At 46.3% G+C, this 26934-nt stretch overlaps 1 protein-coding gene across 2 annotated transcripts in view; it reads left to right on the top strand.

Annotated features, from left to right (window-relative positions):
* Positions 1–3728: 3728 nt before the first annotated feature.
* The window catches only part of midn (midnolin), a 37045-nt gene continuing 13839 nt past the window's right edge, over positions 3729–26934 (top strand). Inside the window, exons 1-4 of one of the 2 annotated variants that reach the window (XM_084355412.1) lie at positions 3729–4300; positions 16502–16730; positions 18366–18453; positions 18552–18614. In XM_084355412.1, the coding sequence (XP_084211538.1) occupies positions 4135–4300; positions 16502–16730; positions 18366–18453; positions 18552–18614 (546 nt within the window). In that variant the 5' untranslated portion in view covers positions 3729–4134. Of the gene's footprint in view, positions 4301–14008; positions 14363–16501; positions 16731–18365; positions 18454–18551; positions 18615–26934 lie in introns of those variants that run through there. The other variant, XM_084355413.1, reaches the window with a different exon arrangement.

Below are 26934 nucleotides of genomic sequence, written 5' to 3'. Positions count from 1 at the left end.
TCGTTACGTGCGTGCGTGTGTGTGCGTGCGCATGCCCGACCGCAACATGCCAAAAGAGGAATCGAGACAAAGTGTAAATAACACCAGAGGAGCACCTCCGGGTTGCCTTTCCTTCCTCTTGAGCCGTGTTGAAACGTTCGTGTCATCGTATCTGTTCTGCCACCTGTGCTGTTTTGAAACTTTCCAACTGACACAGGATTTCTTGAAATCTCTGTCGTGATGTCACACTTCCTGAAAGGCAGATGTAATGAGAAAAATAATTGCCTCCATTATTATGTCACTTTAGCAAAAAGGTAATTGACGTCAGACGCAGAACAGCATCGCCAGTGTCCGATTCCTAATCCCCGTGTGAGTCACACGGGAATTAAATGCCACACGGTAAACAGTTAAATACTGTATATAGATCGTATATCATGCAATGAGAAATTCACCACAACTCATTTACATACAGCATGGAAAACAACTTCCTCAGAAACATCCATTCCAGGCAATCCATCAGTAAACACGAACCCTGTGGCTTTTTATTAACTTTTATGCGGTATGTATTATATTTACTGTCACTCAAAGGAGGAAATTTGGGAAGCAAAGCGGCACTGAAACTGCTCTGTCACACTCACTCACACATGTGGCATACTTTGCAAGATGACTTGTATAAACGTGCTTCCCTTTAACCTTCACCGGTCCAGCCGCTCGCTTTTGTCCCCCGAGTGACTGACATTCACTCTTGTGGCTTTCATAGTCACGAGCCTCTTCGCTGAGGCACAATAGGAAAATATGCCAACAGGCTAGTTTCCACTTAGGACACCTAAAAGCAGGCAGAAATAACTCCCTGAACACGCACGGAGCAGCTCTGACTGACAGGGCCTGGATTCCAGGACTGTTGCTGGCCCTCGCCAGCACCCGTAGGCATGAGAGAAGAGCTTATAATGGTCAACAAGTTAACCTTTAGTGGCTCCTGTTAAAGACATTAATTAATGGAGTCGTAATGATCCAAACTGTCAATCAAGTACTTATCTCATGAAAGCAGACTTCTCCATCAAACAAAGGAAAGCCCATGTAGATTCCCCCTTCTGGATTTCTGCCCGACTTTCCTCCACCCCTCCACCCCTCGATCCCTCTACCTCCTCCACTTTTGATTTTCCCATGTTTTACCATCTGGGATCTCACAGCCAATGACATCGACCGGAGACAATACGTCAACAGGCTGTTACACTCCAGAAGACCAAAAAACCTCAATTTTCTACTATTTCAACAACAAACGGGTGTGACCCTGTGCTGTGTTGTAACATGCAGCCCATGTATAACACAGCTCTTATTGCATGAGCGTGAGTTCAGCCCCGGTCAAAGATCCTCTGAATGCAGCCGATGACTGCCTCCACACAGACGGGGAGGTGGGGTTGTTCCATGACTCCAAATAGAGGCCACACTTTTTGAATGTCTCTGAAAAGGTCAGACAGATGGATTCCAGTACCGCTACTGTACATACAGTGCACTACCTATTTATGGTCATAATCTTATCAAAAAGCCATCGTATGGCCTTGAACATGTTTTTGTGTGAATGTAGGCAAATATTAGAAATGTCTGATCAAATTGATAGCACACATTTGCAAATTGGAAACAGGAGGAAACAGTTTGCCTGGCGCTTGATACTTTTGATGAATGTCGCTTGACAGAAATTACCTTTTTTCAAAAACAACAACTAAAAAAATAGAAATGTTTCTTTCAGGCGGACCATGGACCTTATTTCAGAAAATATTTTTTACAGTAACCATTTTTTGATCCCATTTTAATTACACTTACGGTGTTTGTCAACTTTCAGAAGTCGAGAAAGTCAGTTTATCGTCTTTATCAGCTAGATAAGCTGTCGAGTGACCCTCATTAAAAGTGTTGGGCGGCCTCCCATGGGGGTGCATGTTTTCATACTGACTGAACAAATTGGATATAAAGTGTTTGCTGGTGAGCTTTGAAGGTGCTAATCGGTGGATTTTGTTACTTTTGGACCGAGCCAGGCTAAACTTTATCTCCTGCTTCTAGTCTTTGGGCTCAGCTAAACTGGGCAGCAGCTCCATAGCTACTAATTAATCTTTAAGAGTGAAAGATCCATTCGTGGACTGCAACACTGCATTATTTTAATACATTTCAGTAACTACATTCAAGCAAAATACTGTTCAGTATGTTGATATAACAGTACGTGACTAACGATGTTGTTAATCAGTATACTGGCTCCAAGCAATTCAGGGGTTGTTGACATCGGAGTGAACATTAGCAATTAAAGTGTCAGGGCGTTGAAGGGAAGCTAGCCACTAAATGTGTTTATACTGTCAGTGGCAAAAAGTCAAAGTGGGAAATGTGAGTGATCTGAGTCATTATCTCAACAAAGATCATAAACCGAGGTCCTTTTTTACAGAACCATGATTACATTTATCATATCTGGATCGAGTGTTATCTCCGACTCTGATAGCACGCTGGAAAATCTTACAATAATGTACATGAACCATCATACATGACGCTGTAGACTCAGAGCTCAGAGGATGAATTATGACCTGGTCTGCCGATGACACTGCCTGACAAAATATTTTACTTGAGATGACACACTAGGTATCAGTGGATTACTGCCGCCACCCCTCAAATTTGCAGTTTCAGATTACCCTTTAAACGGCTGCCGAACTTGGCACATCACCGCCAGCCCACCGAGAAATGTGTCTGGTTACATAAAACTTTCACAACTTGCCTTTGTGCGACAAAACACTGGCGAATGCTCGATAAAAACACATCCCGACCGAGCAGTCAACACCAGACACGTCAGCTGGTCCAGTATAAATAGACACAACTGACTAATTAAGCATGAACTCATAGTTGGCCCACTGGCTGTATCAAGTAACATCAAACAGAAAGAAGACATGACTAAACATAGACAAGGCCAAAGCCTGCTGGAGCGAGTGAGTTGAGGTTGGTGATCGTCTGGTTTATACTTCGGCGCTTCAGACACGCTGATGAAGGTTAACACACGCTTGATGGTGAGAGACGGGAGCTGGAGAACAAATGACTGGAGTAGGTTGAATGTGAGCTTATGAGCTCTGTCTGTCGTCGTGACTGTTTTGATTCTGAACAGCTATTTTTAAATGCCTCCGGTTCCTGATGTGCCATGCAGGCAGACAAGCGATCATAGAGGAAGTGCGAATAAAGCAAATAAAGGAGTGACGATGAATAAATGTCTCCTTGTTAAAGCGATCCTCCTTTGACACGTCGTTGCTTTTAGTGCTTTTAAAGTGATCGTTTCAATAAGCCAAATATTCTGTCACTTATTTTAGTTTGTACATAAAGTTAAATAAATAACTACTAGGGTTTCCTTATAACAAGACTAAGTGTCTACAGCTTTGGGCTAAATGCTAACAGCATGTCAACATGATGATGTTGTTGCAGGTGCAATATTTATTATCTCTGTTTGGCGTGCTGCCATTTGCTTAATAGCACTAAACACACAATACAGCTGAGGCAGATGGGATTGTTGTTTGTTTTGCAGGTATTTGGACAAACTGAAACTATGGCCAGAGCTAAAGTTTAAGGTCCAGTGTGCAGGAGTTAGGAGGATCTATTAGCAAACATGGAAAATAATATTCCTAATAATAATTTCATTAAACTAAACGTAACAATCTTTGTGTTTTTGCTACCTTAGAATGAACCATTTGAACCCAAGCACAAGAAAAAGATTCATTAACAAAGCCGAAATCCAAAATAGAGGTAAAATGCCGGACCAGGACACAGGAAACACAGACGAACCAACGAAGAGTGAAGAAAAAACTTGGACTTAAATACACAGGAGCTGATTAACTAACAATAAACAAGGTGTGCACAGCAGACAGGCGGGAATAAGACAAAGACAGGAAGTGGAAAGTACAACGTGACAAGAGAAGATGTAACTACAAAATAAAACAGGAAATGACAAAACCAAAAACCAAACCATGACCACATGGCCACTGTGGGTTCAACCTAACTCCTAGAATCCACTAAAGCCCACACACAGGGTCATCGAATCTACGTTCTAGATGTTGGATGAATGAATTAAAACTTTGACCTGTTGGTGGTGCAGTGGGACCACCGACATCGTAAGGATTCATCTTCAGGGGACCACGAATGTCTGTACAAGATTTCATGCTGATCCATTTCATAGCTGTTGACACGATGGAGTCTGGGCCAAAGTGGTGGACCAACCGACCGACAAAGCCACGTGAAGACAGGCCAGCAGCTTTGCGAAAGACAATCGATATACACACACATTTAAGAAGAAAATGGCTGGATGGTAAGCGTTAGACATATATGCATTAGAGCATCAAGTATCTCACTGCTTGTTTATAATGTTAACTTGGAATGATTAATAACGACTTTGCTGATTTGTGCTGGCTTGACTCCAAAAGGAAAGAAAACCCAACAGTATCAAAACGTCAAATTATGTGGTTAGAAGTAATTGTGCATAATGATGAAACATGAATTTTGATGTCTCAATATTTAAAAAAAAAAAAGTCTAAGCGCTATTGGTGTTCTGAGGTTTTGGGGATCATTTCCTGGTTTATAAATATATATATGATAATGAGTCTGAGTCGTGTTTGAGAGCAACAGGATACCCGGGGTGTGGGCGGTGGAGCTGTCACGGCAGAACAAACGCTGCCTCACTTTCGGTCAGGGTTAAACTGAAGCCTCGCCTTTGATCATTAGTTATATTGATACAGAGGGTCATTGCTGTGCAGTCTTCCCTGTGACTCACTTTTGCTTCATGGTAGTCCGCCCATGCACAGTAAATATTTAACCACACATAATTGGCAGCATTCTGCTTTTTCAGTATCCAAATGCACCTCTTCTCTGAAATGACGGTGACATTTCGACGCTTGAATTTTTTTTACAAGTGCCCGGGAAGTGGCAGGCCAGGGAAGGCCGCGTTCATTTGCATGTTATTGTTATCATTTTTTGGGAGAAACCCCTAATGGAGGTTTCCCTGATTGAATCGGTTACGGAGCATATTTTTAAATTTTCAGGCCTACAGTTGAGAGATAGCCGTCTGCTGGAGAGCAATCAGCCTGAAGTACGATGAACTCTCTTTTATGGAATTACTGCTGTTATCAAGAAGCACAAACAGAGAGGCGGCGAAGAGGAAGAAAAAAGGAGCAAAGGGGGGGGGGGGGGCAGAGCCTGGAAAGTTAGAGAAGGAGGGGGTGGAAAATACAGAGAGCAAAGGGGGGAGAGTGGGGAAGAGAGGGAGGGAGAGAAAGAGTGACAAAGCAAGAGAGGGAAGGGGGCGGCGGAGCCAGAGGGAGACAGGAATGGATGACGTCGTCAGTGGGGACGGAGGGCTATTTTAAGAATGTGATAGGGAGAAGGCCGCTGCGCACTCCCCTGGGCTGACGTCACAGATGAGATCAACTCTCTGTGCGACCTGCCAGCCCGATCATGTGACCCGTAATGACCTTCGCTATCAGTGATTAGATTACCGCACGTCAACGGCGGAGCAGAGACCTGCAGCGGCGAAACAGATCCGCCGCTGCCAGGAAAACAACGGGAGAAAGCAAGAAGAAAGCGAGAGAAAGTGAAAGAACGATCAAGAGAGCTTCGAGACGAGAAGCAGGGGGTAAAGCAGATGGAGAGACAGGGAAAAAAAACTAATTAAGCAACAGTGTGAGAGCAAAGACCAAGGGTGGAGAAGAGAAAGACAACAGGAGAGATATAAAAACAGAGGAGCACCAGCCAAAATTGAATTAGCCTGCAGCTTCGGCCACCCCAAAGCCTTGGATGGAGGAGGATTAGTGGGCAGGGATTCTGGAGAGTGTGTGTGGGTGTGTGTGTGGAAGTATTCAACCGTGTGGGAGGGGAGCAGGGCGATTTGGCAAGTACTGAACTTACTTGCACCAACAAAGGAAATGCCTGCATCTGGTATTCATCACTGTGTACTGTACACACACACAAACACACACACACACACACACACACACACTCACTCACTTGCTATTATCTCCTATCTGTTTTCTTTCAGTGTAAAAGTGCTAGAAGTACTTGTGCACATCACAACATGTGTCCCCGCTACAAACACTGACCTCAAAGAGCACAGTGTTTACAACTGATACTACTCAGTGAATGGGCCGAGCCTTTGCAAAACTCATATCTTTTGTTTTACCAGAAGTAATACGCAAGAAGTCCATTCTGCATTGCCAAAACCACCTACCCAGCCACCCACACTTCCTGCCCTGAGTCTCTCTCTCTCTCTCCTCCACTCTCTCTCACTCCTGCTTTCTCCAGTCTCTCTCTCGTTCTCTCACTCGCTCTGCTCTGTTCTATTTTATACACTCCACGCTGACACCTAACCTTTGTCGGACCACCAGTCCCTCTGGCGCTACGCCGTGGGCTGTCAAACAGACAAATAAACAAACAGATAGAGCTAACACCCTCCCAGCTTGGCCGAGTTTCGCAGCTATAAAGGTTCTTATCGTGCCCGGCTTGTGTCCTGTGGGTGGATTTCATTAGCTTATTTAGCACATTCAGCCCAGTTCCAGGCTGAGTCCTATTGTGGGCCTTTTAGTGTGAGCAGACCGGCTCTGTAAAAGGCAGCAATTATCAGGTCCACTTTGTGGGGGTGTCAAATTTACACCATTTGGAATAGGCTGTGCGGTAAGTGGTCGACAGGCCTGGATCTGGGGTATGGGAGAAAAGTGCAACACCAGTAGCCTCCTATGAGTCGTGCAGCGGCACGACACGAGACTGTGAACAAGACAAATGGTTCTCTGCACATGGTCAGAATATGGAGCGCAGTGTGAAGTATCCTGTTACAAACGTGATAGGCTAAGCCTCAACGGTACATCGTATTCTCACAGGATCCATGTGGGGGCTCAGATCGCACTGGTGTGCTGATTCACATTACTCTGCTACTACCAGCCAATGGTTGTATTTATAAATATTACATTAAGGAACTGTTTGACTCTTCGGAGAATTCACTTATTTACTTTCTTACCAAGAGTTAGATGAGGACATCATTCCCATGATTGTTTGCTAAATATGAAGCTACAGCCAGGAGATTATTAGCTTATCTTAGCATGCTAGCCTAACTCTTTGCAAAACATAAAAATAAGTCTCAAAAGCTCACTACTTAACATTTAAAGGATGGTTTCATGGCTCTGCAGACTGCTTACACTCCCGCGCTACAAGACTTTAAATAATGGCACATCACACACTACTGATAAGGTTACCGTACCACAGGGAGCAATGCACCACCTCACGGGAGCTCATGGGGAAGCAGACGTAAACAAAACAGAGATTTCAAGGCACAAGGTACAAGGCAGTTTATTGGCCATTATACAACACAGGGTTGCATAACACAATGGAATTCATACACTCCTTCATGCTCCTTACGGGAGCATGCCTGTGTTCCCACAGCCCTATGTTCCCACAGCCCTATGCTCCCACAGCCCTATGGTCCCACAGCCCTATGGTCCCACAGCCCTATGTTCCCACAGCCCTATGCTCCTACCCTAACCACTTCCCTAACCCTAACCTCTTCCCCTTCCCTAACCCAAAAAGTGTGGGAACATAGGGCTGTGGGACCATTGGGCTGTGGGAACATAGGCATGACCCCCTCCTTAAATACAAATATACATAAACACATAGTGAATCTTTTGAACGATGATGATGATAATGTGATCGGCATCTTCACATCAAAAGTTCAACAAACATGTAAGCATCAAGCATCAATGACGGGGCAGAAGGTCAAATGAGTCTGGATGAGTGGGGAGACTCGTTCTGGAGCTGAGGTTTTAAGTTTCTGTCAACAGTCGTATGCCAGCTAACATTAGCCTAAAGGGCTAGAAAGGTTACCGCTGCTTGGCAGAACTGTCAGCAGCTCAGGGATGTGTCTCTCGTTGGTTGTTGTGGTCCAGATTTTAAACTGTCAATATCAAACATGATGACTCTGAAAGCAGCAATCAAACAAACAAGTCAGGGGATTAACTCTATAATCAAAGTGCAACTATGCCACAGTAATAAAGACAATTTTTACATCAAGTCTCATCAGCAAAATACTAAATATGTGCCAAAATATGTGAATGGCAGGTTGATTACACATTTGGTACACAAAGTATGTATTGTACTTGAATGTGCTGACTAAGGACGGAGTGACTAACACGTTCCCAATGCCGCATCTAGAGAAAACAAAAACAGGACGTAACGTAACTTGTCTCCGTTCGCACACACACAGACACACACATAAAACTGTAGCTATATGATGAATGCGTCACTTGTTGAGAAAGAATACTGCAAGTTTGATGTTGTGAAATGCTTGGACTGTATCCACTGCGCCTCTGGGCGCTCTTCAATCTACAAAGGTTTTCACGTTTAGTCATCACTCGGTCAGAAACAGGAAAACATAAACTTTACAGTATGTCGACGCCGTGATTCATTCACCAGTCATGTTTGACAACAGATACATCTTTAAGATGAGAGCAGTGTCAGTGAAAGTTTTTCAGGACAGAAGTCAGGGGAATGTCGTGACTCACAGGACTGAAAGAAAAGGGGGGGTCTGGTTAAATGTCCGTGGCTTGGATGTTCAGAAGTTACTGTAGGCTGTGACTGTGACTAAATCCTAGCCTGGTGTGACACTTTCTTTTCTTGTCTCCTGTCATAGCACGTTTTGCACATTTTCTCTCTCTTTCTTTCTCAGTCCGGGGGCCCCCGACACTCTCTATGGCACGTTGTCTTCTTTGGTGTGTGTAAAGCCGTAGAGCTGGAGAAATGTCTCATCAATCATCTGTGCTGTGAGCCGCGAGGGCGAGCGAGTGAGCAGCACTTCAAACGGGGCTCCTTCTGCAGGTGTGGGATCAGAGGCCTTGTCCACACTGAAGCCCTTCCCACTCCCACTCATCTCCTCACCCCCCTGCTCTCTGATGACTCTTTTTTCCCCCTGCCTGCCCTTCGCTGTATCTTGGGTCCTTTTGAACTCCTTTCCAAAAAACTTAACACTGATAGCGCTCTTCATTCGCTGCAGCCATGACCAGATCTCAAGTTTCAGAAGAAGTGAAATTCCTGAGCAATAATTTGTATCTGTAGCAAAACGTACAAAGAAATGTGTTTCCCCAGGAAGTTTTAAGCAGTCCTCTGCCACCGGCTGTTTTAATTTCTGTTAAGTAGTTTATATAGTTTATTCTCTATGCATTTGTCACACACTGACTTGCGTCTCACTCACGTCTTCACACGTTTGCATGAATACATTAAATCCAATGCAACAACTTACATAAAGCTGCGTGTCTGTGAGTTTCACATTCAGAATCTCTTACTACACGTCGTACAATTGATGTGTCAGGATGCGTTTGTTTGTGTGCTCACACGTCTCAATACATGTATGATGACATCATGCCTGTGACGTGTCGTATGGGAAGCTGTGTGTCAGTCAGACCGAAGCAACAGCCAATGTCATAACAGTCTCCACCCTGTTCGCTGATTGACACAGACTTGTGGCATTATGAAATAAAACTGTCATTTGTAAAACCCATATTGTGAAATAAGAGCATACTTTGGAAAACAGGCGTTTTGAAACACTAATGATTGGAATTGAAAAAATCGATTTATTGGATTATGACTCACTTCTTGTTTCTCTTCGTCACAGACTCAGTGACCTCGAGCATTTTCTTCTTCGATGGAAGACAGCTCAGACCTTAAAGATTCACTCACTAAACACACAAAAACTCACAAATCCGTCACATCTCTTGCGACATAACCTAGTGTCCCCATTATCGCTCACTGCCAGGAACATGCTGGAAAGGCCTCTCTAATCGCAATCCAATCTCATTCACCGGTCTGCCTGTACCGACTGCTCAAATGGCGTCCACATAACTCAGAAACTTTATCCACTTACAGTAACAGGCACTCAGGCTGTAGTCAATACCAGCTCAAAGATAACACGCGAATCAAATTAGAGACACATAAAGATCTGTGCCTTATTTAGTCAAAACCCAGAGAGATAGGAGCGAGTCAGGCCAAATCAATACCAACACAACCCACGACGAATGGACATTACATCTTTGGCACGATATTGGCATCATTTCTTTGAGTTTACATCAGAAAAACGATGAGACAACACATCAAACACACAAATCGAAATTTAAAGTGCTGTATGTCTATGATCATACATTAACCTGTTCAGCCTGAGCAGAGCCCGACTTCTTAACATACACTGTCAGTGAAATAGAAAGTTTGGTACCTGAGAAATATTCAAGATATTCATTCTAAAACTGTATTTTTTTTATTTAGAGTATGCTGTGTGCCAGCTTCATTTACTCAGACCTAGTGACATATATACTTATACTTACGCATCTGGAAAAATATTTCAAGTGTCCCCTTTATTATGATACCCTGATTATTCAAATAGACCTGGTAGTTGCTGAGAAACACTGTTCATTATGGGCATGTCATTGTCGAGCAGAGACCCAAAACAGAGGCTAGTTCTTAAGTTAGTTTAAAACATTTAAAAAAATTAACCAACATCATCAACAGTGGTTGATGTTATGCCAAAAACGTCTATGTATTGTGTTGTGGAAATGTCTTCTGAACTCACCAAAACAGAACAGGATCTTTGATTTGTCTTATTTGGATTTCTGGAAAGAGACATTTCTATTTAGTTTTTCAAATTTATTTTATGGAGCTCTTAGTACCACAGTGTTGAGTGCCATCTAGTTGCATTATATTCTTGAGAAGGCACACATCATAGCTCCAAAAGTCGCACCAAAACAATCTAGATGGATTAAAAAATGTGTGTTTTTCATTTTGGATGGACATGATAGACGTGGGTTTCACAGCTTGGAATGATGACGTGTCTCACATCCCGCTGTGGGTACCTCAGTTGAACTTGTTGAACCTCACACACCATTTTCCTGCGTATTCGAGTCTACATGTCCAATTATTCGAGAACCACCCTCCCATCTGTCAGAAAGAGAGACACTCCTTGTGTGATAAGTTTTCCAAGTATTAGTTCACATTGTTTGTATCTGCACGCCAGGTATGCCGGCATCTTTATGTGTCAGCTTCCTGTGGTGGAGCTGTGAGCGTAGCGTGGCGTTGGCTGGCGAGGTGTGTCTGTCCCACTCACAGCCACTCGGGGTGAATCACAAGGGGAAATGGTGGCAGGAGAACAACAGTGCTGAGTGTGTCGGGCATGGTTCATTTTTCTCCCGAGGCAGAGGGCGGCCTACTTGTGACTTTGATGGATAGGAATGCTGCTCACCCACCCACATACACACACACACACACACACACACACGCCCACACATGTCCCACACACTCAGTCTCTCACACGTTATTGCTTGCACATGTACAGAAACTCGTAGACGGGTACACACACACAATCACACACAGGCTGCTCTGTCCCACCAGATCTGATATCCAACGTGAAATGTTTACGACCCGCCCACACGGCCTTCCTCCCCTGTCAATAAACTCTTCCCAGAAGTACGTGTGATGCATTATCATGTGGCTGCATATGGGGGGGGGTTGCTCTTGCATCCTCCATCACAGGCTTACCCATGTGCATCCTGCTGCACCATGCAGCACACAGTGGAAAACATTTGGCTTTTAGGCTGCATGATGATAAATTTGTGCATTAACGCAATTCTTTTACTTAATCACATTGTGATTTGTCACATTAGCGCAGATAGAATGAGGGGACATAGCGTACTAGGTACTCTGGATTAAAACAAATGAAGTACTGAAAGAAAGTCCCGAGCCTTAAGTACATAGATAATATCAACATCGATATTATATTTCGTGAGAGTTTGTCAGAGAACATATCAGATTGTCGGCTCAAGTACGAGGTCTAATTGGGGCAAACGAGAGGAGGTTAGAGTGTTCTGCACGGCCTCAGCTGTGCCGACAGCCAGACCTGCTGACGAGCACAGCCAGGCCTTCTCACAGCTGAAAGGAGAACTCGACTCATAAATACTCCCGTGCACAGATCCACCAATGTAATGTGCTCCTGCCGGCGTGACGAGCGTCAAAACAAGCTACGCCGCAAGCAAATTCAAAAGCGCGCACAGCGCCCCGACTCAAACAAAGGGTTGTGTTTCAGGTAGAGGAGGGAGTTTTCAACCAACTCCTTTCACTTTGTTCCACTGAGTCAGCATCTCTCAGAGACAAAGAGAGAGATTGGAGACCGATAAGGAGAGAGAGAGAGCAGTCGGGGCTGAGTAAAGACAGGCCCTTTTTTCTGCTCATGGAGTCTGTGGGAGATGTTGCTTTTGAACACACACAAACATCCATTCATTTCCTGGAGAAGTAACCTTATCTTAACATTTTAACGAGAGGGCCAGTCCCCGTAACAGATGTCGAGAAACATGAGTGATGCATGTCAACAAACACACAGAGGAGGCCGAATCAGTTCTCAGAGCGTCACTGTGCTGGTGGGGCGCAGCGTCCTCCTGCACACCGGGGAGGAGTGTGTCTCTCTAATCAGACAGACAGTATGTGCCGGTCCTGAGGCTGGAAGGAAGGACAGTTCTTGGCCGGAGTGGTGCATGTTTGAATGTTCTCTGCGGCAGAGTCTGTGCTTTCTCTTCTGACACATTGCGCAACATCTCCCTCGTCCTTGAGGTGAACCATAATGTGATGATTATCACAGATCTGAGTGATGCAGTCACTGCTGCACAGGCAAATCACAACAGCTTGCCCTAACAGTTTGTCTACAATCAGAGGTGGGAAGTACACATCAGATATTTAAAATATGCTGCATCTAGATTAAAGTATGGGAACGGGTGTTAAAGGATAGGTTCGCCCAAAAATCGAGATCCAGTCAGGTGCCTGGCAGGTAACCGGTCGACCCATAGTATGCAGTATATACTGTGCACACATGTGAATATATGTGTTATTACTATTACTTGTACTTTTGATACTTGAGGACATCTATTGCACTTTTGATACATATATTTATTATCAGATACTTAAAGACTTTTACTCAAGTAGTATTTGTATTTGAGTCCAATTTTTAATACGGCATCTGTAGTTTCACTCAAGTCGGACTTTTGAGCACTTCATAAAAAAGCTGCTTAAAGGGCCACTATGTTGTTTTGGAGAATACATTTAAAATCAGAATTTTAATATTTACAATATTAATGAGGTAATAACACAAACTCAGAAGTATTTCTTTCTTTCCTATACCTGAATAAACAAGCTGTTCTCAGAGGAAAATAAGGTCCCCAGAACACTGAAGCTAGGAAAGGTGGCAGGGTCCGCCAAATATAAACAAAGTAAAAAAAAATGTGTTGTCCTTTAAGGTTTTAAGGTTTGTTTAGGCATAAAAAAAATCAGTCAATGAAGATCTTTCTCTTCTGATGAAAATGTCTTCCCCAAAACTACTAAGTGCACCTTTAAAGTACAAAACTTTGTAAAGACAAGTATATAATCTGAATACTCCTTCCATTACTGTCTGCATGTGATTGAGCGGAAAAAAACATGCAACTTTAATCTTCCAGATGATAATAATCCTCCTTCTGTTTGTGGACAGGCGTCCATGCACTTCCCCAGTAACCTCGTCTCCACAGGTGTATCACCTCAAACACAGCAGCCAATCCTGCCGGTAAAGTTTGTGTTTATCAGTGTACGTGCCCTCGTATCCAGGCAGCCTGTTTACCTGCTCTGTTGCTCAGTGACATTTTTTTTTCTCTCTATGTCGTCAAACGCTGGCACCGCCCCTCATATCGCCGAAGCATTCAGTTCATTAACTTTTTCTTAAGGTGGAAAATCACACGCCGGTGGTGTTTTGTTTCTATTTGGGCACCTAGCACCAATAAACGCCTCCTCTGCCGTCCAGAGGGCCGCGGCATTGACGCGGTTGGATATCTTTATCCGGTGCGTCTTTTTTGCGCAGGCACATTCTTTCCCACAGGCTGGCCGAGTCCGCGCCGGACAGCGGAGGCGGATACAGCGACGCGTAGTCCACCTTAAATCACATGCTGACATAACAAGAACTGTACTCTCCACCCATATCCGAGAAGAGTGTGTTAAGAGGTGTCTCACCTTCCCAGCGACGCTCTTATTACGGAGAAAGACGCCGGTGTACTAACAACACGCCGGGGCATCTTACATAAGTGCGGCTCCTTATTGGTCAGGACGGTCGAGGTTTGGTGCGTAACGCGGCGCGCTGGACACGCACTGTCCCCGTCAGAGATCATACAGAGAAGAAACCCTTGTGGATACTCAAGTGTTTGGATTTTTTTCTATTTTTTTTTTTTTTATTTCCGAGCTGTTCCCGTGTCACTCTCTGGTTTATCTTACATGCCAAAGCTGGGGACTGGAAGACAACAGGACACAGCGCGAAGCTTCACGGTTTCCGCCACAATAATTGGTGAGTGAGCTTTTTAATACCAAGTTTGTTCAAAATGAATCTCAACGCGTCAGCATTTCTAGCTTTTCAGAGATAAGTTTCGACACGGGGCTGTGTGCTGCTGCTGCTGGTGGGAAATCGATTGGAGACAAAGCAGTCAATCGCGGATCGATAGAAGCGTGTTGTGCGGGGATTGGGCGAGCCGCCCTCCATGTAAATACTGCGGGCGTGATTAAGTTAATAAAGGTCGGCATCGACGACAGCAGAATGTCACTGTTACTGTGAATTATAATCAGCAGCTGACAGTGAGTCGTTTGTTGAGGAGCACTATAACAACATGATCAGATCACACTGTGGCCGTGACAACCGCGATCAGAGCATCAGGATCACGTAAAGACTGAGCTCGAGTGAAAAATAAGATTATTATTTTTTGTTTTCTAGCTGAATTCTTGCTGTTAAATCCGAGCTGGGGAGCTGCCATTGTCTGACACAAGTAAACTATGAATCGCTTGCAAGTTTTTGATTGTTCGTCCCCTCCTTGACCACTGGGTGGCGACCGAGTATCTTCTTTCTGTGTTGTTAAAGCCCACTGCTCGAGTGTGTGTGCGAAGCTGCGTGCATGGTGATTTGAAACAAGTCCCGTCCTGACCTCTCTTTCCTCTGGTTTTACTCTGCGGCCGGCCCGACATGCATCGGCTCCAGACGCGAAGCCGTGCGCGTCAGTAGCTACAACACGTCTTTACGCACGTGTCACCGGGTCCAAGTGTGTAATTTACATACTATTCCCGACCCCCTGTTAATGCTTTTCTGCGTGCTGCTGAGTTCAGGGGAAACAGGATGGCGTCAGCACTATTAATGTCATCACGGCCCCATCTGATAACTTGGATTTAAAGAGCGTAACCACCGGCCTCGGTGCCAAGTCTTTAAAATAGCTCCAAAGGCTGCAGAGTGCTGCTGCAGAGAGATGGAGAAGCCTCATCAGAAGTCAAAACAATAACCGCGATGATCTAAATGCATCCTGCATGTGGACTTGAACGCATCTCAAGACACACACGGGCATTAATAATAAAGATATACACAAATATGTATGTGTTTGTGTCTATAAGAGATATAAATGTGACAGCTGGCACAGATGAGAGCTGTCTGTGTTGTGTGTGGGCAGACAGCCTCAGCTAACATACAAAAATAAATAAACCGGCTCTTATCGATATATCTTTAAAAAAATTAGTTAAAAAAAATCGTGAAAAGTAAATAAACCGTCATTTCGGTTGAGCTCTCCTCAGTTTAAGGTGCCACATATTTCGCTCTATGCTGTAATTTATTATGAATGGCCTCAACTCGCCTGCCCTCCACGTGGGTGTGGATCTCGCCTCGCCATTGGCTGAGATCGAGCAGCGTCCTGAAGGAGCTCTCCTGCGATTGGCCGGGCTGCCCCTTAGTCTGTGGGCGTACTTTTCTGTCGATGGTGGAAGTGGGATACTTTGTGCCACAGTTCATTGTCGATATTCCACCGGAGCTGCCGTGGGTATGAGTGCGCAGCGGAGAGCCTCTCACCACTAGCCGTATGAGGCTTTGCAGCTCCCGGACTGGTGTGTGTGTTCTCATCTGAGGCTTGCAGAAGCTTCCCCAAACACCGAGAGGAATTTATATTCTTTTTTTAAAAAACCTTTACTATTATTAGACGTCCTAGTTTGTTTGTTTGTTTGTTTGTTTTAAAGGTAACCGCCTGCGCAAGTGAGCGTCCGAGACGTTTTTTTTTTTTGCTGACATACGCGCGTCTCTGCCTGGCTTTTGCCCATCTCATGTAGCATTTAGGAAGACTTTGCACGTCGGGAAAAGGGGCAACAAAGAAAGCGAGCAAACAAAGAAGAAAAAGAGAGGCTTGTGTAGTTGATTTTCCTCGGGGGAATATTCTCATGCTATCGACCGGAGAGAAGACGGACGGGCTTTTATTGTGACTCTCGGAGAGCGAGAGAAAAGGAGGCACCGGAGAGACGCGCGCACGCACACGGAGAGATCTCTCTGAATGCTGCCTTTGATTCGCGAGCAGAACACGGGACGGTAGCGGCCGAAGCGACGGATCTGCCCCACCACCGCCATCCTCCTCCTCACCCCTCTCTGCTCGTCTCGCCCCCTCCCCCTCCCCATCTCTGATCACAGGTTATCGGATGGACCAGCATCCCAGCGCCCGGAGCTGCACCAGTCGCGGGGCTTCGTCCTGCGAAGCCGTCCCGACTGAGCCCTCCATGAATCTGTACATCCACTCCACCACCGGCACACGCTTCGAGCTCTCCCTGCCCCTGGAGGAGACCGTGGAGGGACTGAAGAGGAGGCTGTCGCAAAAACTCAAAGTACCCAAAGAGAGACTCGCTCTGCTGCACAAAGAAACGTGAGTAAACCTGACTGAAATGTTGCTTTTTTTTCCAGAAGTGTGTCGTGTAACATTCACGTACGCTCGTCCTGATTCTGTATCTGCACTATACACACTGACATCATGAGCCGTAATGTCTAGGCTACTCCGCAGTTAAAAAAAAAAAAAAAAAAAAAAAAAGCCGAGTTCGGTGCGCTCACCCCCGCGGGCCCGCAGTGATCTGTTTTTAATCCATACTTTGGATTTATGCGTGGCTGAGCTCTCCTGAGCTTCAGAGACAACCTTGGCTGCTCTGCTCTGCTCATCGATACATTCAAGGAAACCACTGACCATCAGGACGCGCGGTATTGGAATTACGCATAGGGGACGCACCGGTCACTGGAACGGTATTGACGGGGCGATCTGCAGACTTGCATTGATTCATGCCTCCCTCATTATAAATACCGAAGCCTGACTGAATTACTAATGCTGTGGGAATCAAACCTGTTAAACATTGATGAGTAAAGTCACGCAGAGTTGGTAGCCTGTAATTTATTTACTCTGCTGCTGCACATGCACGTATATCGTTAATCTTTGACATGGTGACTCCTTCCTAGTTACAGCCAGAGGAACTCCTTAGTGGTTTCAGTGCAGGTCTCGGTGTGGGGTATCGGCTGGCCGGTTTCTCAAGGGCTCAGAGAGCTCAGCATGGGCGAGGGAGCAGTTAAAACCTTTATTATTTAAAACCAACCGCAGCCTACGGTATTAGGCACTTCCCATATGAATCAGCCCCAGGTTCAGCGCACAATAATGCAGGTGGTGTTATGCAAAAACGAGAAGGGCGCTTTGAGTATATGCAAACAGTCAGCATTGTTTTTCTGCGTCCTTCCCCTCCCACCCATTGTAATCACCCAATAAATCACATCATCCTTTAAAACCTGGCCCCCCCCCCTTTTTTTTAATCCCCTCCTGCTCCTCAAACTGTAGACCTACAGCAAGTCAGTGCTGAGGGCCTTTGTTCAGCTGCACAGGGGTGAGATTTGGGTCATGCCTGTACAGCAGGCTGTCCTGAACATCCTCCAGTGAACTGAAAGGAGGCAGAGAGTCTGACACTTCAGACGCGAGTGGTTTTAATGCATCGTGACTGGCGAGGAAAGACAATTCCCTCATTGTGGAGAAGACGCCGCTGCGCTGCACCAAACATTAAATAGTAAAGTCTAGGAAGTCTTTTTTATGCATCTCAAGGCTCAACTTTGTCAGACAGGCGCCATTATTCTCCGCAGTTCAGTGTCAATAATGGCTACGTGTCGCGCCGTTCATCCTTTCTTGTAACTACTGCAGTTTTGAATGCACCTTGGAGTTTCTTGTGCACATTTGTTCAAGTCGAAATGGCCCAAAAAAAAAAAAAAAAATACTTACCTCCACTTAGGCAAGTGGCAGTGGTGCCAGATATCAACTGCGAGCAGGTTGTCAAGCTCCACTATACTCGAAATTGAAATATGACAGCCCAATCAATACTTCTCTTTCATGGAGCTTTTCACCCACGGCTCTTTTCCAAACTAGTTTTGAAGTCTGTCTGCCCCCCCCCTCCCCCGGCTGAAGGCTGTTTGTGTGTCTGAGGAGAGAAGATATTGTCAGCACAGTCTAATTATCTTGTTCTCTCTAACCCTGCAGGCGACTAAGTTCAGGCAAACTCCAGGATCTAGGCATCTCTGATGGGAGCAAGTTAACACTTGTACCAACCGTAGAAGCAGGATTAATGGTAAGGCTGTGTTTTTTATTTTAGCTTTGAGTCCAAATATAAACAACAAATACTATAGTTGTACTGATTTTTTTAACCTGTTTTTTCTTTCCTTGCAGTCTCAAGCATCAAGACCAGAGCAGTCAGTAATGCAAGCCTTGGAGAGTTTAACAGAAACTCAGGTAAGATGCTGCAATATTACGAATGTCCAGCTCACTATCCTCGCACGGTTGCAATCTAAACTGAGCTGTAGGCCTTTTGTGTTTGTGTGTGTGTGTATGCATGTGTGTGTGTGTGTGTGTGTGCATGGGGGGATATGGGAGGTTGTAGCTTTGGTTGAGCGCAGAGCAACACCCAGATATGACAGATACACAGAGAAAAGAGACGAGATGAGCAGGCTGCACCAGCACAAGCCTCTTTGCTTGTCTAATCTCAGCCTCTTAAACAAGCCAAGCCGAGCTCGACATCCAGTGTGAGCTGTTAGGATATAATAAGCAGCAACACCCTCCTGTATCCTAGTAACATCTGTGATAGCCTGCGTGTCCGCGCGCGCGCGTGTGCGCTCGCACGTCACTGCGGGGAGCCAGGGCGAACACCGCACAAGAAAGGCTTATTTGTGAGCCGCTGAGAGGGCCAGCGCATAACACTCACTGCCACCTTTCTGTTTATACCTTCTGTACTCTCTCTCTCTCTCTCTCTCCACTCCTCCTGGGTTTCATGCTCTAACACACTCTTTCACACACACACACACACACACACACACACACAGAGACAAGTTTCCAGGAAGTGTGCTGTGGCTGCATGGAGATAGAGTGTAGTCTCACTCACTCATAAATAGAGCGCTGGATCATCAGATGGCTGCCTTCTCACTCAGTATTTAGCATAGGGTTCCTGGAAGCCTCGCATGCACACACAAGCCAGAGTGGGTCCTTACACCCCGTCCCTGCAGCGAAGCGGCTCTGTGGCCCTGCTGAAATACAGTATGCATTTGAGTCACTGTGGCATGACTCACCAAAATGATCAATAGTGAGAGTAAAGTGTTAAAAAAAAAAAAAAAAAATGCAGAGAGTTCTCCGTGCCGGCCACAGGGAGAGCGAGAAGAGAGGCGATAAGGCCGAGTGCACACAGACAACAGCGTGACGTATGAAACACCGCGCAGCTGACTGACTGTATCAGATCGACTTCCTCTTGTTGCGTTGGGTAACACCGAGATGTGCGTAAGTGCATCAGGGATGCGCTGCTCATTGATGTCAAAACAGTACGCGATGATGATGCCGGACGCTGATGTAAGAAGTTAAGCGTGTCAGTCATGCAGCGGTTCCTTTTCTGATGAATTAGTCCAAAAAACGATACTGTCACATTTCATTATCAGTGGATGTGGGCTGTTCGGAGATAAAGGTTCGGTATGGTTGATTTTACGGTGGATATCCTGGCCTGGCTGTGTGTGTGTGTGAACTCAGCGTGCGCCCAGTAGCGCTGACAGCAGATGACTGCACGTGTGTAGGTGTGCGTAAGTCGTCGTGCGTGTGTCTGTTACTGGATGTCAGAGTGTCAGTGGGCATTTTAACCGGAGGCAGATGATAATTCGACCGACGAGCAGGAAGAGCAGATTTCTCATTCTCCTTCCTGTGCCCCTATTACTCTTACATTCGTTATGAGTCAGATGGTTTTCTCAAGAATCACTTACTGTACATTCATGATTATTGTGACGTAACTTGCGATCCCGCGGCGGGGATAGAAGAGGAATGGAAGGGCGCCGTAAGAACGATGGCAGGGTAAAGGGGTAAAAAAAAAAAAAAGGCATAAAGCTGCTTTAGTGTGTTTTTATCCAGAGAAATTGATTCCTCTTTATAATTCATGAAGCGGAATGGAATGATATAGATTGCAGAGAGATTAAGGATCTGAGTAAGATTAGAAAATAGGAACACAAAAGCCTTCCCTCATTTCCTCCTCCCCCCCCACACACAACTCTGGGGCTATCAAAAATCAATCAATGCACTTAGCTCTTAAAAGTGTCTGACATGATAACTGATATGCCCATATACCCAAAAATAGCCTCGGGGAAATGAAGAAGAAGCGGGTGTGCGGACCCCTGGACCTCTTGTAACCCCTCTCTCAGTCAACAGTATTTTGGTCATGCAAGGTCTCATTTGTGGCTTTCTAGGAAGTGTGTGTGTGCGCGCATTCGTGGAGGACCTTTTTTTGGCTTCTCCGTTATCAGGATTCCGGGGAACTTCTCAGCTAGCCGGCCAACCAACCAACTGAGCCGAACATGACAGCTCCCAGGGCCGTTTCAGACTTTTGTGGAGCAGGATAGATAGAAAATGTTTTATGGAAATGGAGCCCTGGCAATTATCGAAATGGGTTTTCTTTTTCCCTCGCTCCGTCTCCCCCTTTTTCCTTCCTTTTCCCTCTCGTGTTTCGGCCTAACAGCTCTCCCAGGGCCCTATAATTTAAATGTGCTGTGGTTCGCAAGTCCAGCTAGCCGCCTCAGTTTGACCGTCTTTAGCAAGGACAATCCAGGCTGCCTTAATTCCTCCTCTGGCATCTCACTAGACTTTTTTGCATGACATCTAAGCTGCATTAAGCCACTGCCTCCTGACAGCCCATCAAAACACAGTTGCCTGCGCTACTCTCCGCTCATTCTGTCCGCTAAATAGAGGTTGTGTGTACAGCTTACATATGCAGTCATGTGCGGGCACACACACGCACCAGAATTGAAAGGATATATTTAAGAGGATTTCTGATCCTGCGCAGAGAATGAGAAAATGTCTGATCGTAGTAGTAGAATGAATGTATACTTACAAGACAAGCAGTGAAAAGGAAATGAAAGCAGTATTCACTGTTTCTGGGCACAGAAAGCAGTGACATCAGCTCTCCATCTATTGATCTTGGCATTTGACAAAAAGAGAAGGATTATATGTCCCTCTCAGCACACGGGGACTATTTGCTCATTGATGCACATTGATGTTAGAATAAAAGCCAACCAGGCAGGCAGGCATCACCCCTTACCATCCCCCCGTTGCCCATCCCCCCATGCAGCCACCTCTTTGTTCCTGTCTTAAAGCATGAGCACCAACCTGCCCAGCTGACGAACCCTCGAGCACACAACAAAGATTGAGGGTCACTCTTTAAGTTTGGCTCTCGCCCCACGACCCCCTTTCATCCGCCATACATCCATAGGCATCAGATACACCCAGCAGAGTGCAGCCACAGCGGCGCATACTGGTTTCAAAATCAATGCACGGCCCAGCTGGAGCGAGGCGCAGCAGGCTGCAGATTGACAAATTTTTGCCTTGAACACTAACACAGATTGCTTTGGGAGGAGGCTGTGTGTTGCCATTCCACATGTCCCGGCGGAATACGCTGTTACGAATCTGCTCCACTTTTCTCGCTGCCGCCGACAAGCACCTCCTGTCCTCACCCACCCCCCATCCTCCAACCTCCTCCTCTTCCTCAAGGAAGGATATGGCACAGTTTTGTCATTGTGTCTCGAAGCGGACAGTTGCAAACTAGTAGGATCTAACGATCTGCGGGGAGTCACCCTCACCTCATTCCCTCCGGGGGGGGAAAGGAAAGGGAGAGTTTTGTGCGATTCTCTCTGTAACATATCAAGTCGATGTGAGGTTTGAGGTAAGGGGGAGGGTGGTCACATATACTTGGATAACTCACGGATGAACAAATACAGAGGAGAGTCAAACTACAACAAGGAGAAAGAGGATAGCTACATTTGGATTCGGCAATGGCGGAGAATGGTGTGTGTATACCTGTGCGTGCCAAAGTGGTCGTGCATGGCCGTGTGTACGACAGCTCAATGTAGATGGTCAATATGTTTCTTTTTCCAGTCCTGCACCCTGTAGTCCACCTTATCTAGATGCTAGTTAATCAGGAGGATTGGCACTACTGGAAATCATTGGAGAGTAATTGTATTGAGGATTTGGGAGTGCGAGGGATTGAAAAATGAGTCAGTTTGTTAGTCAATACAAGGAGATCCTCCCCTTTTTATAGCACGCAGCTCCCTCTTTCCTTCCCACTGCCATTGAAATGAAGGCTTTTTATATGCGCGCATTATAAGAGAGGGAGTCTTTGCTCTTTAGAATGGTAATTTGCTTCTTTTTTTTTGTTGTTGTTGTTACCTAAATGAAAGCTACAGAAATTAATTTGTTGCTGGATGTGTAAATCAAAACTGTGCATGCAATGAAAGACAATGCTGATCTAAAGACCCATTCAGTCCCCGCACATGTAAATCCTGGCCTTGAAAATGGCATTAATGAGCTGATCATGCAGTATTTTTTTGCACCTGTGTAATCCCCTTTGTGATGCTTAAACGCACAGCGGGGAGGGGGTGCAGGGAATCAAGGTGTGTTGTTGGGCAATCAAGGGAGAGAGATGGATTTTGCAGGGGATTTCATTGTCCCATTGTCTATATGCATCTGCTTTGCCCGCGCGTGTGTGAGCGCGTGCATGGGCCGACATCCATTTTTAATGTCTTTAGTGTCTTTTGTGCATTCAGCGGCTAGGGCAGCCTTATTTCTCCATATTTGAGTCGTGACCATCATTGTTTGCCATTCCCTTGTGACAGAGCCTTTGTGATTCAAGTAGCAGGCATCGTGACTAGTGGGGCTACTGTGTGGGAGGATGGAGGGCAGGAATGTCACGTCTGATAGCCACCACCAAGTCTAATGAAGTCAATTAGGCATATGCTGCCTGTGAAGAGGCAGGGGTCAAAAGATCCAGGTTGGTCCGATAAGTCGTAACAAAAACATAAAGAAGAAAAGGGACGTGTTCTGCAGAAAGAGAGAATTCTTTGCACCATCGCTGGTAGCCATTTTCTCTTCCCTCGTTCCTCTCCTGCCTCTCCATTTGCCTGCACCCACTTACTTAATCTCAAACAGATGAGATGTTATTTCCTCAGTTTTTCTTTTATCGGCGCAGAGGATGTTGTTCACAAGTGTCCACACATTTGTCACGCTGGGCACAGAATCTGCTTGTTAAGTGATGATTGGCTTGCGTTAATCAGCAGGTAGAAAAGGCATTCGAGGGAGTGAAAGGAGCAACAGTTGGAGCTCAGTGGAGCCGACCAGTTGTCAACACAGTTGGAGCTTGAGGAGTGGCTTTAGCTGGAACCCGATCATCCTGAACTTTGCCATCCTGATCTCTCTTTTCACTCAGCCGATCAAATTCAGTGATGGCCAGCTGGTCCCCCCTCTGTTTCTTATCAGGCAGCATTACAGACGCCTATCTTCCAGATAGAGCCTTTGAAGGCCCCCTCCTCTGGCTGCCTTTTAGGATTTGGGGCATGATGCAAGTCATTGATTTTTTTTTTTTTTCCCTTCTCTCTTTTGAGAGCCTGTTATTGCATCTTTAGCCGATGTGTGTCTGCACAGAGGCTATCAATAGTGTCCTGGTGTGATCAAAACGGCCGGGTCGATCGGCAGGTTAATAAGCAGGTTTTTGAACCTCGGCTCTCACCTAGAGGTTCGACAGGTGAGCTGGAACCAGAGTAGCTGGAGGAGACGGCGTCCTCCTCAAGGCTTCCCCTCTCTCCACCCTCCTGTCCCGCCCTCCAATCCTCTATCCTCTTTTCTCTGGCACAAAGCTGCCTAGTTGTTCATGAATGTCAGCTCAGTGCTGCCAACGCTCTCTATCTTCCCCTCCCTCTCCCTCTGCCTCTCACCCTCCCTCAGCCTCTCAGCCGCGCTCTTCCTCGCTCACTCCTTATCTCCCTCCCTTAGTTCGCTTAGTGTGCAAAGGAAGAACGACTGCAAATGAGTTCCTTGAACCACAGGGACCCCAATAAATAAAACTGTCGGCCAGAGATGTCGAAAGGGAAAAAAAAAAAGAGGGGAAGGAGCCAGAGGCACACTCTCACTGAATATTTCATCACCCACCACCACCACCACCAATCTGACACCCTACCCCCATCGCCCACATCCCCCATCCCCCCTCACCATCCTTCCTCCTTCTCCTCTCATGCCACCCCCCCCCCCCCACTTCTTTTTTTCCTCCATCTTTTCTCCACCCCTCCTCCCCTAGCTGCCCCTTATCATATTCTCCCCCATCGCTGCATAGCAACCAAAGCCTCATGCTAAACAACATACCACCTTCCGGACCCTGACAACTAAAACAAAATGGTTGACGGTGCCGGCTTTGGGGTCAGTCGTTAAAGCGGAGCAGCTCTTTATCAACACCTGTGTGCCACTGAATAGACTCCGCCATGGCACGAGGATAATCCCCCTGCGAGCACACACCTTGTTCTTCAGGCATGGGCTCCTCCTCTCTTTGCATACCACTGCTGCCGCATCAGAAAGAAAACAATGAGCGGCTGGTTTCTCCCTGTCTGCCTTAACACGACAAAAGTGGGGCCCTCCACTCCCCCCTTGCCTTCTCATAACAAACCGCCGCTGACCAGCCATAGGAAAGCTCGCCTCACTCCCAGGCTAATTTGAAGCCTGCCATGTGGTTTTTGGGGAGCTCAGTAGGAGTACATGAATTTCATCTCGGCGGTTTGGAGTAATCCACACTAGTCATTATAAGGGTAATCAAGTCCCGTCTTTGTTTCTCCTGCTGTCAGTCACTGTCTGACTTTTCCCCTCACTTTCTCTCACGTGTGCCTGACAAAGGAAAAGGCCCTGCTCAGACTAGGGAAGTTAAACTTAGACTAGTTGATGAGTCCAGAAGTTTAAACATTGTCTGAAAAGAAATTGTGGAACATCTTAGATGATTAGGGCGGATTAATACCTCAGTTACTGTTTCAGCTCACTGAAGGCATTTAGACGATTACGTTTACTGTTAAGCATTGCCAAGAAATGTGTGTATGTCAACGGGTATATCACTTTCCTCTCGTCTAGCTGTATTACCGAGCACAAATGCACGTTTTTCTGTTCAGCAGCAGTTGCCGTTTTTCTTCACAGATAAAAATCAAATGTGAGCAGGGAAGTGAAATCTGATCACGAGCAGCCAGCCGAGACAGTTTCCGATGCCAGGTGTGAACTGTGACCCGTCTCGACTGGATGTTGACACAGTCGAGATGCATGTGGATACAGAACACCGCCATAGACTAACAGATACTCACCTCTCTCAGGGGTGTTTTCCCCATCTTCCTCCCACCCTTAAACCAAACACCGGGTTGATGGTCTCCCCCCAGGGCGTCTGACTTTGTATGCACGTCTGTTTTTGTGTGTGTGTGTGTGTGTTGTGGGTTGGCAAACTGCCGACTCATTCTCTTGACAGCTGTCAGTCACAGACACAGTCAGCGTCTCCTCCCCCACCTTCTTCTTTTGTCTCACCCTCCCACCCCCTTTTGGGATTCCGGCTCCCCCCGAGGTCTCAAACAGACTCGCGCACACACATCTTGTCTATCAGGTGACCTTTTGTATACATAGTTTCCCTCTCAGGTAGCACCCTGCCCTGTTCTCCTCCTCACTTCACACCCCACCCTGCTGAGTTTATTGTCTTTACCACAACGGGGTAATCATGGTGGGTGTGGACTTCACTATCAACAAACATCAGTGGCTGCGTTTACACACAGTAAAGGCTGAGTTTCTGTTTACTCTGCTGATTTGTGATTTGTGAGCTGTTGATTATTTACATGCTGAAATGCAGCCATCAGATCAACCCAGCCCCCGTCCCTGGTTCTTTCACCTGCCTCTCCTCTCCCTCCATCCTCCTTTCCACGCCATGTCAATACCAATGTGCAAAGGTCACCCTGGCAACAGAGAGGCAGCGGTCGATAGAGAAATAAATAAGCAGAAGAAAAGGGAGAGCTGTGATGGAGGGCAGAGCCTGGTGATTCACAGGGTTAACTACAGGCCAACATCTCACAAGCACACTCCAAAGGCTGCGGGGTCTGTGGGGAGTGAGGCCTCTGCTCTCTTTTGCTGTCTTTGTATGTATGCCTCTATTACTTGTTTTCTCTGCTTTGTGTTCGGTCTCTCTCTCCATCCTCCATCCTCTTTGTGCTCTCTCCTCCCCTTGTGTAGCTTTTCGGTGCTGCTTCTGTCTTCCTGTCCCCCCCCACCCGCCCTCCGCCCCTCTCTGGGGACTGAAAGCACACAGGCTGTAGGGGTTGTTGAAACCTTTTTGGACAGAGACGTCACGTTGTATTTGCCAGGGCCGCTTGTTTCTGCTTGCTTCTATTTGGGGAGAACCTGAGATGTCATTACTCCTGAGTCTTCAAGACCCAAACGAGCTTTCCGACCCCGAACGCGTCTCGCTAAGAAACGCACATGCACAGACATTGGGTGGTGATACACAGGAGCAGAACCGCAAGAATGCAGGAAAAGGGACAAGAGAACTTTTGTTGTTTGGTGTGAATCCTTCAGCCAAGTCGTGACAATCAGCTATCCAGTGTGTGTTTGTGTGCCTCCATCCGGGCCACGGGTGGGTCAGCGAAGGCCTCCACACTTGGCTCCTGTTAGCCGTTGCCAGAGCTCCAAAAATGGGCAGCCCTTCCAGATCCGCCGCAGACAATCGGCCATTCTGCGTTCAAGAGGCAGGCGG

The sequence above is a fragment of the Pagrus pagrus genome (assembly GCF_965226575.1).
Source record: "Pagrus pagrus genome assembly, chromosome: 6".
NCBI lineage: Eukaryota > Metazoa > Chordata > Actinopteri > Spariformes > Sparidae > Pagrus > Pagrus pagrus.
Note: the sequence above shows the minus strand (reverse complement) of the source record. Positions and strands in the feature narration are given on the sequence as shown.